Raw genomic sequence first — 17,217 nt, forward strand, 5'->3', positions numbered from 1 at the left:
ACATAATTTTCCTTCTTCATGATGCCATCTATTTGTGAAGTGCACCAGTCCCTCCTGCAGCAAAACACCCCCACAGTATGATACTGCCACCCCCATGCTTCACGGTTAGGATGGTGTTCTTCAGCTTGCACGCCTCACCCTTTTCTCCCCAAACATAACGCTGGTCATTATGGCCAAAAAGTTCAATTTTTGTTTCATCAGACCAGAGGACATTTCTCCAAAAAGATCTTTGTCCCCATGTGCACTTGCAAACTGTAGTCTGTCTTTATGGTGGTTTTGGAGCATTGGCTTCTTCCTTGCTGAAGAGCCTTTCAGGTTATGTCGATATATGACTCGTTTTACTGTGGATATAGATACTTGTCTACCTGTTTCCTCCAGCATCTTCACAAGTTCCATTGCTGTTGTTCTGGGATTGATTTGCACTTTTCGGATATTATTATTATTATTATTATTTAGTTATATATGTTTATGTACAGGTATGTTGGTAAATGTGTGTCTGAAAGTTATGAATGATATATTCTTTATTTATACACTATGTGCAAACCAACCCCACTCACTCTCTTTTTGTAAATTAGTCAGATAGCATAGCTTATTAGAGGCTTTCAAATATTATATCAAACAATAACTAATACCCATTGCTATTAACTAAAATTACTATATATTTTTTTAAATCTTGATCAATATTATTTCTACAATATGTTTAGCAGAAATGTTTAATTGGTTTAAAAACCAATCCTTTTCTCCCATACATGGTAAAACCATGTTTTTTGGACACAATTTGTTTTGAGAAACATTATATTTTTGACATATTTTTTGGAGTACTATGTCAATACTATAATATGAATACAGTAAACATTTAGTATATGGGTAGTTGACATGAAATGTCATTATGTCTATAATCATTACATGTTAATGAACATGTTATATACCCATAACTATCCACATATCAAAGTACCATGGTATCACCCTCTGATAGCACAGTACCATACAGTAGGGCTCTCTGAAAGTAATTTCCAGAAATATTGCCCCATTTAAACACTCCAAACAACATGAAAGCAGCAAGCAGCACAACACCCATTTTTCAATTTGTAATGGTTATTATTACGGCTAAAATCTTGCTCTCGAATATTGCTTTCGTATGACCGAGAAAACTGCTGGCGTAAAGCTTTCAAGCCCAGTCGTTTAACACATTAACCAGAGGAGGCGGGGCCAATGTAAAAATATGGAAGAGGGGGCGGGCCGTGTCGGGCTGGGGGGTGCTGCCTTAGAGCATTGGGCGTGGCTTGAGTGCTAAGTGGATTCAGTGTGCTGTGACTCGGGCGGAGTCGGCATTACTGTCGGGAAACGAGCTCAATCATTAAGTTAGAAAGTAGTAAAAATAACCCAATTAGAGGGTTGAAATTTACCCCTCTGCTGAATGTTATTTCCCCGAAGACGTGTCGTCTGAGGTGGGCTTTATAGCAGTTGAGCTGCGTAGGTTTGCTGGAGAGCCGATGAGAGCTGGAGTTATACGGGAAGGGAAGGAGATTTTCTCGGCCCTGCTATTCATGAACGGGCCCCTTGCAACTTTAAAAAAAAGTTAGCAGATACAATTCAGTCTCTCGTCATATTCTCCAGTACCCGGTAAGTAGTATTGTTTTATGTAATGCGCAATGTATTCGGGATAAGTTTGGGATATAATGTATTTGGCAGGATCGCTTTGCTGTGTCGATTGTTCCAGTACGGCGTGTCCCGACTGCATCCAATTACTTCACATGCACACAGGCGATTTAATTCCACCGCGACTGACTGTGCAAATGAAATGGTCGGGCTTTATGTTGTTTTTGCTTATAAACTATGAGCTACTTGATTGATAATCTTTATGTTGTTCTTTAAAGTTAAATACTGTTAGCCGGCATGCTAAGCCGGAGTTTCTGTAATTAATTGAGATTAATAAATATAACTCGCCTCGATTAACGTCACATGCACCAGAGACGTCATGATGTGCCGCAGCGATGTCGCTCTGATTAATAATAATGTCAACATTTAGCTTGATATACGATTTGTAGTTGTGTTTTCATTTTTAATCCTTAATAATGCCCTTTAAAACTTGAAAGTTGCACTGTATTGCTTTAAGAATGAATCACCTCACACTTGGTGAATATACGGTTTGATAAATTCCTTAAATTCCGGTTTTAACTTCGCGACGATTTACAGTATCATTGGAATCGGTTGCAGTAAGCCGAATGTAGTGCTCGTTCATCATTTCGACTCATTTTGGAGTTTTATTTTCCGCCATTTGTTCTTTTATTTACATTTGTTCAAACAGTGCTTATCTACATTTGCTTGTGTGTATTTCAACGCTTTTTTGAGGCTTTCCGAGGTATTTTTGGCCACAATATTTTTGCTCTTCAATCTCTCTGTGAAGTCATGATTAACATTTTATAAGCAGTTTTATGCTGCATGAAAGAGAAATATTTTTTTTTTCCCTGGCCATAAACGGTATTGTTACCAGTCTCTTTATAGTTTTAGTTTAGTAGTTGAACACATTGATCATTTAAATCCCATTTAAAGAGTTCACCCCAAAATGAAAATTCTGTCATCATTTACTCACACTCATGCCTTCCCAGATGTGTCCCAGACTTACTTTCTTCTGCAGAACACAAATTAATACTTTTAGAAGTAGGGATGCACCGATACTGGTATCAGAATCGTTTCCGATACCGCACTCATGTACTCGTAAAAATGCTCCGATACCATCTGACGTACGAATGTCATGCTGTAAACATTCAGCATACAGATTAAAATCATGTTGTGTCCTAGTGAGATTATTTAACAGCAAATGCTGTGATTTAATAATATAAATAGGTTATTTGTACATGCAGCATGTTAAATGTGAGTGCATGTGTGGAGCCGGCGTTGTGCTGACATAGAGACGCAAACTGCTCGAACCTTTAGAGATCCTTGGCTCATACATGGAAAACACCATCATGAGCATCACATGCTGTGTTTGTAGCAGATCACAGCAGGCATAGCGCTAATTCACTTTTTAGCACAAGTCATATATAGACTACTTATTTATTTATATAGTAGCATTTTGTGGTTTAATAATCACTTTGATTCACGTAGCGACCAGCTTTTCCATTTTGGGAATCTGTCGTCATAACGTTAGACTTAGAGCAACAAAACAGATACACTTCAAAATAAAAGCCTAATTAAAATGAAAAAGTTATGTAATATTCACTGTTATACTACTACTACTACTACTACTACTACTACTACTACTACTACTACTAATAATAATAATAATAAATCAGTAGTAATTTTATTATACTTGAGCAGTATCTCACATCTGTGATGCTCTATTATGCAGCACTTTATTTGACAAAAATAACCCCAGTGTTGTATTTAGGATTGTACTGTGAGGTTCTGTATAAAATTGCTTCATTTGATAAAAATAATACAAATTCATGTTGAAAATTATTTGTGATACTTTCAGTTGATTAAAGTTTTAATATATTTAAACACAATTTTGATGATAACAGAGCTGATATTGAGTTTTATATTTATAACTTTTATTATATAATATTATTATTATTGAGATATCGGACTCTGTATCGCCGAGTACTAAAAAAAAGTATTGGTACTCATTCTCCAAAAAATGGTATCAGGGCATGCCTGTTTAGAAGAATATTTCAGCTCTGTATGTCCATTCAATGCAAAAGAATGGTGACCTACTTAGAAGGTCCATAAATGCTGCATAAAAGTAATCAATTAGACTCCAGTGGTATTATTCATGTCTTCTGAAGCTACGTTAAAAGTGTGGGTGAGAAACAGATCAATATTTAAGTTATTTTTCTATAAAACTCCACCTTTGACCAGCCCTGACCAGTAGGTGGCCATATGCATGAAGAATGTGAAATGGCAAAAAAACTAAAGAAAGTGAAAGTGGTATTTATAGTATAGTAAAGACTTAAATATTGATCTGTTTCTCACCCACATTATTACATAGTTTCTGAATACATAGATTTAACCTATGTATTTATCAGGTTTTTGTTGTTTGTGCAAATAATGTGTAACAGTAGAGGTTTTTCTTGGGTTTACCCCATTGAAGTTGATTGTCTTTGTAGTGTGTGTAAAACGGATTCTCTGTGTTGCAGGTTTGAGTTACTTTGTGAGATCCACAGAAACAGGCCTCACACAGATGGGAACGGTGTGTCTGCAGCACCTCGAAGGTGCATTCAATCACTGGACTATTAGTTTCACATAATCCACCAGTCAAGCCAGACTATTTGTTGTGGATAATGATAATAAAGGCTTAAAGTCTTTGGATCAAGACTCTTTATTTAGACTCTTACCTGGCATCCACAAATTTGTACAAAGAACCTGTGAGGAGCAGAACATTATTGAATATTTGATACAACACCCATCAAGATGAGTGCGGAAGGATATCAGTACAGAGCACTGTATGACTACAAGAAAGACAGGGAAGAGGATATTGACTTGCATGTAGGGGACATTCTTACTGTCAGTAAGGCTGCACTGCTTGCAGTCGGCTACAATGATGGTATGGAGGAGAGACCGGATGAAATTGGATGGCTGCCTGGCTTTAATGAAACCACTCAGGAAAAGGGGGACTTTCCTGGTACGTACGTGGAGTTCATTGGAAAGAAAAAGATTTCTCCACCAACTCCCAAACCGAGGCCCGCAAGGCCCCTACCTGTGGCCCCGGGGCCCTCCAAGCCAGACTCAGACTCTGAGCAAGGTGGGTGAAATGATTTTGTCCTAAACTTTATTTTTCACACTTTGATTTACACTTGATTAAAACACGGTCAGACCATATACTGACAAAGTGTGAGGAATTGATGTTGAGAATGAGAAATTTTGCACGTTGGACTCGAAAACATGTGCCCGAATGAGCACCAGTAGCCACTAGACCACAGTTCTGATACCAATTAGCTTTTACATTAAACTGTTTTGCCAGAAGCTGTTTATACTTAACCTCTAGATTAATAATTGGTCATCAGAGTTGATCTTATCATTTTTAAATATTATAGTCTGCCATTTTAGCTTGGTTTCATTGGTTCCTAAAGCGAATAATTCAAACAAATCGTCTTTCACCTTAACTAGATCCATTTATGTTGACACCAAACCCAGGTGCCTCTCTTGAAATAACCACTTGCCACTTTCGTTATTTTTGTAACTAGTGACCAGATTTTACACCACCATTTCAGCAAGAGATGGGATTTATAGTCCCAGCACACAAACGTCCACTGGATATTTAAGGCTGTTTAAGATTTGCACTGGGCTATGTTTCGTTATTGCAAACATGGCAGAAAGCCCAGATTTGGATGAAGGCCTGTACACTGTAGTTTGTAATTGTCTGGCATTTCTGTGCATTTTGCACCACCATTTAGAGCCCCTATGGCTACCAAAATATCTCCCCTAGTTGTCTTGATACAGTGTGAGATGTGTAATTTTAGTTCAAGTTATCGATGAATACTTTCAAAAATTTATTTTCTAGCACCGTAATGTGAAGTGCCACATCTCGAAGGAATGGTTCATATACATATTATAGTCAATTATTTATTATGAATTTGAATGTTGCTTTATCACTCGAGCTTGTGGACCTGAATCTGTTTGACGTCAGAGCTAAGTTTGGATTGGTTAGTGTGAAAGTGACCAAACAAGTTGTACACACCAGCGAATTGCCCCAGAGTCCTCTTGATATGTTGGTCTGGGGTACGTTTCATGTGAACAGTTTGAACCCTCAAAGTATAATTTAAAGACACCGCCCAGTTTCCAATGCCCAGCCAGCAAACAGCCTACATAAAGTTTTCCTGCTTAATGCTGTACGTTTGTTTCAGGAATTTAGAAAGAAAAACACAGTTGTCATGGTGACAAATAACTCTTTATTTTTTTTTTTTAAATCAGGTAATGGAACGTAGATCGTAAGCAAGATATGTCACTCAAAAAAATCATTGCATTTCAGAGGCAGTATGACAAACCTGTGTGCCACTTCCTCGTTCTTTGTGGTTTAATGGCAGAAATACATGAGCACAAACTTTTTTTTTCTTTGACAGGAGCTATTTTAGTTTGGTGAAACCCAACTAACTTTTTCTTGGAGTTCAAAATTGCATAAGAAGCATGAATATGCCCAAAGTGCCACCATTTCCCTCTTTCGCTTCTGAATGGCTGGATGAATTTTCATCCATGTTAATGAAAGGGAGAAAAGGGTTAGTTTGGACAGTGGTTAAGACTTGGATTTTTGCTGAATGTAAAACTCGAGATCTGGAAGGCATCCAGGGCTCAGGAGATTGTGCAACTCACTCTCGTGGTACAAGGACTTGAAATCCTGTTCCCCCACCCGAGCACGAAACCCACATAAAACTCCAGTTAAATTCCATCTCTTAAACCAAATAGTTTTTGAAACTTGAATTAAGTTTCATGTACTCTACCTGTATGTCTGAACAATTGAATATGTCGGGAGTGTTTGGGAAACTTGTTTGAAAATTGACATTTTATGCAATTCCGTTTGGTGCCACTAGAAATTACACACAAATTGTTTGACCCAAAAAAAACACTTTTTTTGCCGACTATTCTACATCGGATAAAGTGACTGAAATATGAAAGGCTGTTTTACGCTGGTAAACTTTTATGGATAGAAGACATAATAAAATATAATTTCTGCTGAATGTTTGAGCTCATTTTGGAAAGTTTTTGTTTTCTCATATTTTGTAAATGTAATGTATATATAAAAATGTACTTGCCAGTAGAGATTGGCAGATATTGGTTTTTAATGACAAATAAAATACTGATTATTTTTGTGTTTACATTTCCAATAACCAATATGCATTACTAATTTTCAATTCTTATTTTATTTCTGCTTTTAGGCACATTAACAACTTAATAATTTATCACTATCCTCTGGTGAACTGCTTTACAAAACGAATCTTGCACACAGTCTACAAAGAACTCAATTCATATTTTAAATGCAAAGTCTTTTGTGTCCAACTTTATTGGTAAACCTGAAGTATTTAATTTCTGCAACCCAAAAGGAATAGCAAAAATCAACAGTTTTCAAAACAAAATTTCTGAATACGCCCATCTGCCATTGGTCAAACTAAGAGATAGTCCCGCCCCTAACTCACTGCATCGTTGAGTAACGTTGTTGGGGTGGGTCTAAGTGATTCGTTCAAAACAAACAGTGATTTTCAAAGCGGAACAGAAAAACGTAAGTTTCAGAGAAAATGAATCTATGAATGGCTTACTTATAGTTGTCTCTGCATATTAAGCTGGGATGGGAGAAGGTATTTTAACACATAAAAAGTTACATACTTCAGCTTTAAAGAACCGATAATCGATTAAGTTAAAGATATCTGCTAAACCGATTATCGATATATCACTAACATCAACAATATAAAATTGTCAACAAAAATTTCCGTTATCAAATAGTCTTTTGATGTAATTTAATGTAACCTGAGATCAGATTAAACTCTTATGATGACACGCAATAGCAGCACTGCAGCTGGAACCTGACTGAGGAGAGGATGAAAACACAGCTCACAGTCCAGATGCATTCTGAATTTCCCAAACAGCTTCAGGTGATGTAGATCGTGAATTATGAGGGAATAATAATGCAAAAATGCAAAATAAGTAAATACAGAAGCACTCTCGGGGAAATTTTCCTAATAAGGAAAAAAGGTTTTACATCTTAAATGCAGTTATATTTAATGCATTATAGCTTTAATACATTTCAAATAATACGGAAGCAGATCATGTAAATAACTACAAATTTATTTGAGCTATCAGCGCCTCTTCTATGAGTTGCATGAATGTCCCGATCTGAGGGGGGGGAGAGATTGAAACTGCATCTGGCTGATGCACACTCTGTCGTGGCGACGCTCCTCCCTCGAGAGCGTGTGCTTAATGCAACTAGAGTATAACATGATGGCTTGCGACTTATTGAATCATAATCACATATGTGTTGCGGTGTGCATCTTATCGTGAAGAAAATTGGCAATACGCAGCTTTATTAATAAGGGAGAGTTTGTTTTTTTGTGAGTTAAAGATGGACTGAAGTGAACAAAAAGCTGAGAGAGGAAGTCTTCGCCTCATTCATTATACACTGCAACAAAATACATTTATGATTTGTTTTTGTTTTGGCTTGTTTTCCAATATAAATATCTAAAACTCCTTTAAATCAGCGTACATTTACTTTAGCAGCTATTCTGCACAAGAATTTTTTTTATCTGAGTATGTTGAATATAATATAAAAAATTATCTTAAAAGGTCTAAAAATCCTTTAAAAAAGATGCATTCACCTGAGAAGCAGCATTTAAGATATTTAGACTTGCTTTTAGAGAATAGATCTTGAATATAAGTATATTTTGTCTTTACTGCACTACAGTACTACAGTCTAAATATCATATATGTTGCTTCTCAATTAAATGTATCTTGTTTTAAGGATTTTGACCATTTTAAATGGAAAACAAGACAAAAACACTTGATAACAATTGGAATTTCTTTACTGAATTAAACTTAATGGAATTTAAAACTTAAAAGTATTTATTTTTTTCCCTTTAATTCAGTGAATGTCATTTAGAGGTATTTTTAAAAGATGATTTTGTCCTCTTTATTGTTAGTAAGCACGTTTAGCCTAATACAAACTTTTAAGTTGGGGCACCAGCTGAATAATCGGTTAAGAGCTAATGATTAATCGTTGCAATAATCGACAGAATAGTCGAATAATCGTTTTTATAATCGTTAGATTAATCGATTATCAAAATCATTTAAAATTGCAGCCCTAATCTCTCATTTCTAGCAACATAGAGAAATGGCACTAACAGCATACAGGAAAATGGTGTTCTGCTAAGACAAGCCAATTGAGCAGCAGCTTTTTAAGGTTATAAAAGTGATTTAAAATCGTGAAGAAAATAGTTATTGCGTTAATGTTGTTTCGTGTAGCCAGACCTTTGACTATCAGCATGAAGTCTGATACACATTTTCGCTCATTCTGGCCACATTTGTATTGAATTTCTTTTGGGGCTTAGGAATAGGCAAACTCTTAATTGTATATAACACATTATATGCACTATTATAATCAAGCGATAGCATAGTCGAGTTAGAGTCTTATGTCTAAGTATACTTGACACAATGTCTAAAGGAAGAACGTCAGCTGGAAAATGTGTTTAATACCGTTATGTGTCAACACTTTCAGAACAAGCACACAATGCCAAAGCCAGTGGTGGTCCAATTAACATAAGCTGGATGAAGCTGAGCTATAATTGCATGATCTAGGTTTGTAATACGACTTTGCAAAAATCGGACTGCATGTAAGCATACTGTCTAAGAGTAAAGTAGAATACACAGGTTTGCTCAAAGATTTCTTGTTTACATGCTGCTGCTTACTTGCGTTTCAAACAAGATTTCTATCAAAGATTTGACTGCACAAACCTTGCACAATTTAGCAAATCCTGCTGTTTAGCTGTACATCACAAGTTCTATGCAGACCCCCAGAAAGTGCTTCAAGCAAGCTAGTCAAATTGGAGCTTGCGATTTTTGAAAGCTATTTTTGTATTCAGTTTTTATATTCAGTATGAATTAGTTGGTTTCGTAAGATTGAGAGACTACTGCCTGTTCTGTTAAATGGTAGTACAGAAGTGTCTGTGTGTGTGTCTGTGTGTGTGTCTGTGTGTGTGTCTGTGTGTGTGTGTGTGTGTGTGTGTGTGTGTGTGTGTGTGTGTTAAGGCAGAGAGAGGGTCAGGGGCCTGCAGTGCTGCTGGGGCCCAGGGATTCACTTCTTATTGCCTCACTGTGTTTGAGATTTGTTACCCACCAGTGAAGGATCTTGCAGATATTTTTCTTGCTTTCTCTCTCTCTTTCTATCCCCTCCTCCACCGCAATGTTCTCCTCCCTCTCTCTCTCATTTCTTCAGCTCCCTCTTTGAATTTTTGTTTAATTCTTCTTGGGTTGGGCCTGAAGGAGAACGAGGGGGAGTGTTTGACATGGGGCCTCTTGTACACTCTCCTCTCTCTCTCTTTGAGCCGCAGGGGCTCACTTCAGAGAACAGCAGATGTGGAATTCCAGTCCGTTCCAGCTCCCAGGCTTTTTTTTTTAAAACACTAACGTGCTCCTTTCTGTGGGCCTCTGGAGTGAGAGGATCCGTATGTGCCCAGCCCAGCTTTGTGCTCCGTTTTCTTTCTCGTTTTATTGTTAACTCATTTTTACTGAAGCTTTCAACCAGGGAAGGGCTTGAGGACTCGGAAGTGACAGCAATGATCGATCATGAAAACACAATTGCATACATTTTGATTTGTTTTTCTTCAAAAATGTTTCCCACCAATTGGCATTCAGTAACAACTATGGGGTTATTTACACTTGGTCACTTCATGTGTTTTGCTGATCGAATTTGTACCTGATCATGAAAAGTCAATGAAAGTGTCAATGCCCTCTCAGACAGATATGAGACTGATGCATCTGGCTGTTCAAGCCACATATGTAAACTTTACTTCACCCAAGCAGTGCTACGTCTGCAAATGAAAAATGCTTAATATAACAGAAGTAACCAAGTATTTGCATTGCGTTGCAAATAAAATAATAACAAATTAAGAAACGTGCATGTTGAAGGAGAAAGATCGTTTTATTTCTTCATTTATTTAATGTAGATTGCTGATGAAACAGAAACTGAAGACTGACAATGAGCACAGCTGACACATTCTTCCTACGACATGACCTTAGGGAAATGTGCAAAATCATGGCCCGGCATAAGCATTATCATGGAAATGAAATTTATTTGCATAGCGTGGGAATTTACATTTGGATTTATATTTGACAGAGACACATTTATGTGGCCAAGTGTAAATGGAATGTGCTTATTTAATCGGATAGCAATCCGCTCAGTAAAAACACATGGAATGACCAAGATTAAATACCCCCTATATGAGCCTAAAATAGTTTTATTTTATTTTGTGATCATTGCATCATTTTCGGCTATACCGTGCATTTCAATTCATCAGACAGCAATTTGTGACTTTCAGTTCTGGACTGAATGAAACAAAATGCAGGGGTCTTGAGACATGTTTTTTTTGTTTGTTTTTTTCTTTGTTTCTTCATGCTGCATTTTAAAAATGAAATCATATTATAAAACACTCATGTGCTTAAGTGGTCGTTGTCGCCTTCAATAAATGTCTTCTCGAGTACACAAAATGCTCTTGCAAACTTTTAACTGAAATCTGTTCCACATAATTATACTGCATAGTTTTTTCTTCACTTCAGGCCCAAGTGCTCTGTGCATGCTCTGTGTGAATCAAAAGGGATCCAAATCTTTTACATGAGAGTTCCTCTTTATCCACAACCACTGTTCTGCTTTATTGCGTGGAGAATGGCTTTCTGCTGATTAACATATTTTGATACTTCCCAACATTAAGGTATGAATTCACATGGAACTTTGTGATTGCTTCATGGTTGACCCTGATTGACATTGAGTATCATGTTAATCTGTGTTGCTTTGTGCAGAATTCATGCACAGTCCTTTGGTACACATTAACACAAAAACTCAAGGGTTTAGCCAGAATAACTAGCCAAAAAAAAGAGAGAGAGAACTTGTACAAAAAGTAGGATAGACAATGCAGTGTTTAGGTAGCAGACATGAAACCCTTTTGGGAAGTTGATGTGTCCTGCGGTGCTTTTACTCATTTTAAAACTATTTTGAACAGCATTTCGATAATGCTGCTGCTTGATCATTTTTATAAGCATTTTGATAGTTTTGTAAATGTAGGTCTTATATCTCATATGAACTGAGAGACTACATTGAAAATTTCAACTTTTAAAAAGTTAATTTGTTACACTGCAGGGCCATTTAAATAAAAATGATGCAGGCAAATTTAAATGAAAAGTGAACAGTCACATTACCTCAAATATATTCTTTCCCTTCATATTGGCTACATTTTAACCTAATCTCAATGTTTATTTAACAAAAATTCGAAGGACACTTTATGCGTCAGCTATCCATTTGCATGTTTTAGATAACATTAAAGCAGTAAAGCCACAATATTCTCTGTTCCAGTGTTCTGGCGTTCGATCCTGTGCTTCCATGGATGATTAAAATAAATGTGAACCAGACCTTTTGCGTTGTTGGCCAGAAGCTGGTTACTACATACTAGGCCTGTCGGGATTATTAAATAACTGTCTGATTGTGGTTATTTGATCAAACCGCGGATATTTGAGACAACCGCGATTATTGGGCATTTAAATTCCAATCACATTTTAATGTACATATAAGGGAATTTTAAGCGAATGTCATGAATGGTGCATTTGTGTGTCATTCAGTTGGAGGTCAACCAGCTCATGTCCGGAAGAGCGCATGATGCACCCTGATGCGTGCCCTGTCAGCAGACTCGTGCCAAACTCCAGCGAAAACATAGACGAACAACTATGAACATTGATAGTAAATGGAAAGCGTTCCGTGTTCACTTTAAACGATCAGTAATGGCAAATGTTCCTGGTTCATACACGCAGTGATACAGAGGAGGATTATATATCTATGAAACGAAATCGAGAAGGTTTTTCTTCATAACAAATAAGGACTTGTGGGATTAATCAGAGCATCAAAGTAACGTGTGAAAGTGAAGTAATTTGGAAAGAAATGTTTTACTATTGCATAATATAATATAAATACAATAACATATGTGTAAACATTATGTGTATATATATGAGTTCAAAACACAAGTGTAAATGTAAAATTGTCTAAAACTAACGGCTAACTTGCACATAACTCTCTAATATCCCCAGTAATGTCCAACCGGGAGTAAGCCTCTGTTCTTCGTTCATATTTTGGGCAAAAAAAGCTTGGCTACATCCATTTCAGCAAAAGATGTCTAACTTAGATGCACTATGTGTCAATTAGCTTGTTCTTCCAAACTTTCATTATTTCATTCATTATCGGACTCTGGCTAGAACTGGTATGGCAAAAACCGCCACTGTTACCATAGTTACAATGTTTACAGAGCCGCTCAGGAAGACTCGGGAGCTGAAACTCGGTTATGGGAAGGGACGTTACATTTCCGACACACACTCTACATGGTTGACCAATCACAACAGACTAGGCCAGCTGACCAATCAGAGCAGACTGGGTTTTCGGAAAGGGGGGCTTTAAAGAGACAGGAGGTAAATCAGAGCATTTGAGCCAGAGGATCAAGAGAGGGGAAATGTACAAAAGAAATGTACAGTATGAGAATATAATGTGTTTTTTGAATATTAAAGCATGTAAACCTATTCTAGTAGACCCAAAATAAAATTATGAACCTGTAAATTTGCATAATATGGGCCCTTATGTCAATCATAAGTTTTAAAGCTTTAAAATGAAATGATAGTATATTCCAATTTTATGATTTGATTTATATATTTGAAGTTAATTATGTAAAAATGACTTTTATGGTGTATGAAGCACACATGCAGAAAAAAAGCACACATAAAAAAAAAAAGACATTTTATATGACAATTAATCGTCAGCCAAATTTCTGAATCATGACAGCCCTTGTACATACAGTACAAGTGTGTTCAAGGCCTGCATTCCTCTTTTTTCATGAGATATGGCATACTTCTGGCATGCAATTTACAAAGGTGATGCTGTCTTTGCGATTTTATCTATAGAGAAATATGCTGACATATTTTTTTTTGTTTTTTTACTTCATCTCAATCTCTCTGAGATGCAGGTTTGTTGTAATTGTGCTGCTCATGTCATGCATGCACAGTTATTTCAAGAATGCCGCTGATCAGAAATGAAGGGCAAAAGGCATCAAATGAGAAAAAGGGGCCCTTTTGATTTTTAAAACTGTAAGAGATGTGGTAGCTGTGGCAGTTAACTTAAAGTGTGCGAACTGGTGGGGGTAAGGCATTGCTTGCATTTAAGTTAATATGTCTCGCGCCATTTGAGGGCCTCTTCAGCACTTGTACGAACATCTGCTGCATGGAGCAGCTTTCTGAGGGAGAATTGTTGCTTGGTTTAGTAAAGAATGTACACTTGCCCTTTACCGAGCAGTAAGAAACCCCTCTCTTCGCATTTACCAAAACGTACTGTGGTTAGGCTTTCACGATTATGAAATTTGGCTGATGATTAATTGTCGATTAAATAAAGATTTTTAGAAAATTTCAGCTCTGCAGGTCCTCACAATGCAAGTGAATGGGTGCCAAAAATGTTAAGCTCCAAAATCCTTATAAAGGTAACATAAAGGTACTCTGGGGGTAAAATCCATGTCTTCTGAAGTGATATTTTATGTGTTGGTGAGAAAGAGATCAATATTTAAGTACAATTTTCCTTGAAATTCTTCTTCCTGCCCAATAGGGTGCGATAAGCATCCATAGTATCCACATTTCATAGTATCTGCTACTCCAAAAACATAAATGGCTGGCGCATGCTATGACGACGCGCAAAGACGCAGACTTATCTTCTTCAGTGTAGTCATGTATGCTACTCTTTTTGACCACACGTCCATTCGATGCATTTACACTACATCTGCTTTATGATACTCTTTTAGCAGTCAATGGCAGGCGTGTGCTCCCTTGATGCAAAAAATAAATATGGACTGTCTGTAGTGTTCTGATGACAAAATGAGCTTTGTACACACTGTCCGCAAGATATACTGACCTCCCTGAAAATGCAAGTATACTTTGTTCTTTATATTTTAGCTTTATATTTTTGCGCCTTTCTGTCTATGTATATAGATTGAAGGAATTTCCATGTATGCTGGGCACTTGTTGGCTACTTCCCTTACTGTCTAATAGTCATCCATTTAAAAGAATTATATATATATTTGTTTTGTAAAGAAATTCATTCATAGGTTTTTGTTAAAAACTAATTTAAAGAATGAAAATTCAGTCAGTTGTGTCAAAATTTTTCACTGGTAGTGTATCTGTTTATCAAATGATCAAGGTATTGCCATGTGATATTAATGTTTCATGGTACAGCCACTTTTTTTTTTTTTTTTTTTTTTTTTTGTAAAGGCAGTTTATTTTCAGCAGTAAAGACGTGTCGTTCTCATGCAGGGTAACTGCCCTCATTAGCTCATGGTGGTTCTAGATGAGGCAGGACTGCTTTGTGGCCATGGGTGTAATGGGCCAGTTCTGTCGGCTCAGCCCTGAACATTTTGTGCCCGGTAGACATATTTAGCATCATGACGATTCTGTACAATCGTCTCTAAATGCAGATTGCAGTAGGTGGCGTAAAAGTGCTCTAGCAAAAGGGTTATGCAGAACTGATTCAAATGACTGCATTTGCAAAGGCCCGGAACAGGCATTCCACACCAGCGAATAAAATGGTGTGTTGTCTAAAACCCAGACAAGACAAGACAAACTCTTGGATAAAGTGCTGTGATTGCATAGAGATAGTATTTATTAAAGTCCTCTGGGTTAAAAATGCATTGAAATCCTGTAATGTTACCAAACCTGGAATAAAATCTTAAATAGGTTTCATTAGTGGGTTGGGGTAAGATTTGCATTGGTTACAAGAATTAGACCCATTGTTTGGCATTTTACATGATCTTTTTAGCTGTTTATTGTATTATAAAGTTGGCTAAATGTTTGTAAAAAGTGTGGTTATGTTATTATTCTTGTTGTTGTTATTACAACAATTACAACAACAATGTTATTAAGAATGTTTTTTATTTTTAAGCCATTTGGGTCAGATGTGCATTGGAATCCTATAATGTGACCATCAGTAACATGCAAAACCTTAAAATAAAAAATCTCACACTCGAAAACTTTCTTCAATAGAGGTTTGAAATTTGATTTGGAGTGCGTTAGTTATGGTACCACAACAAAAGCTGGTGTTTATTGGGCTGTGCGTGCGAGCTTGTACATGTGCTCTTCATTACTGATCGCCTCCAGAGACGCAGGGCTGAATTGGCAAATCTTCTTACTGATGGCCAAGCTTGTCTGCAGAGTGGATTAGCAACACGTTGCAAGAGGCGGAGCAGGCAAGGCAGGAAAAATATTTATAAAGGGATAACTGAAAGTCAGTCAGTACCCCCATTACCCCCCATATAATATAATTATATATTTTTTTTTAATGTATTTTATTTTTATTTCAATATTAAATGCAAATTTACATTTGAAACTAAAAACAACGTAATACATAACTTAATCAAAAACATTGTGATAAACAATTAATATTATTTATTAAAAAAAGATGTAAATGTCAAACAGGAATTTTTGGGAACACTTTTGATTGTTGTCCCTCTAATTGTTGATTTCATTGCTTTTTAAGGCCTTTTTGAATAAAATATTGTCATACTGTATACATTTGATTCTTACATAATATGTAAGCACCTTAAATTGTACTTGCAAGAAAAGTGGCAAGTAGACTCCTATGCAGTAATAATTGTTTTGTGAATTGGCTTGATAATATCATTAAAGAATCCTCTCAAAAGAATGATTATTGATTAATTTGACAAGTCTGCAGAACTGATCCAGTTTATGTGACTATAATGTAGTATAAAATCTAATAATAGACCAGTAGATGATTTTGTTATTTCCATCCTCTGCTTCTGACTGCAGTGGGGCTCGATGGTGTTGACTGATACAGTAGATGTAATATTGATTTACTTGTCAGTGAACCAGGACAGTGCAGCTAAACCCTGTGTGCAAACTAAACCATACAAACTCAACATGTTAATAGGAAATAAAGGGAGTTTAACTTCAGATTTTTGAGATTATGACAGAATTAACTTCTTTTGGGGGTGGAGCAATATTTCAAAATTAAATAATACTTTAAAGGATTAGTTCACCCAAAAATGAACATACATGAAACAAGCATACACTCAGCGTTAGTAATACAATCCATTGGATCAGGACAGGACCAATAAGTACAAATAATCAATAGCATATTATCAACAGAATTCTTCAAATAACGTACAAGCCTACATATTACATCAACATATGTAAAAAAAAAAACAGGTGACCGCTATTCTGTTAAGAAAGTTAACAATCAAGCAATAGCGTATAATCGGCCTTTGAAAAACATAATTCATACACAATTCATATTGGCTATATTGTCCAAAAAAAGACTCGTGCAAAATTCATGCACTGAATATTAAACAATTTAATAGTGAATTTATTAGCACTTTGTTGAAACTGTTTGAAGAATTAACTGTAAAAAAAATCATGTGGAACTGATATTCATATCCACATGGGATTTTTAAAGTCATTATATTAATTATTTTGTAGAAACTGTTTTAAAAG

The 17,217-nt window shown here is 36.3% G+C and overlaps 1 protein-coding gene across 1 annotated transcript in view; it reads left to right on the forward strand.

Moving 5' to 3' along the window:
- Positions 1 to 1,318: 1,318 nt before the first annotated feature.
- Positions 1,319 to 17,217, forward strand: part of LOC127634251 (phosphatidylinositol 3-kinase regulatory subunit alpha-like) — a 31,851-nt gene continuing 15,952 nt past the window's right edge. Inside the window, exons 1-2 of the mRNA XM_052113709.1 lie at positions 1,319 to 1,623; positions 4,140 to 4,744. Coding sequence (XP_051969669.1) covers positions 4,414 to 4,744 — 331 coding nt within the window. The 5' untranslated portion in view covers positions 1,319 to 1,623; positions 4,140 to 4,413. The remainder of the gene's footprint in view (positions 1,624 to 4,139; positions 4,745 to 17,217) is intronic.

The sequence above is a fragment of the Xyrauchen texanus genome, chromosome 4 (genome assembly GCF_025860055.1).
Source record: "Xyrauchen texanus isolate HMW12.3.18 chromosome 4, RBS_HiC_50CHRs, whole genome shotgun sequence".
NCBI lineage: Eukaryota > Metazoa > Chordata > Actinopteri > Cypriniformes > Catostomidae > Xyrauchen > Xyrauchen texanus.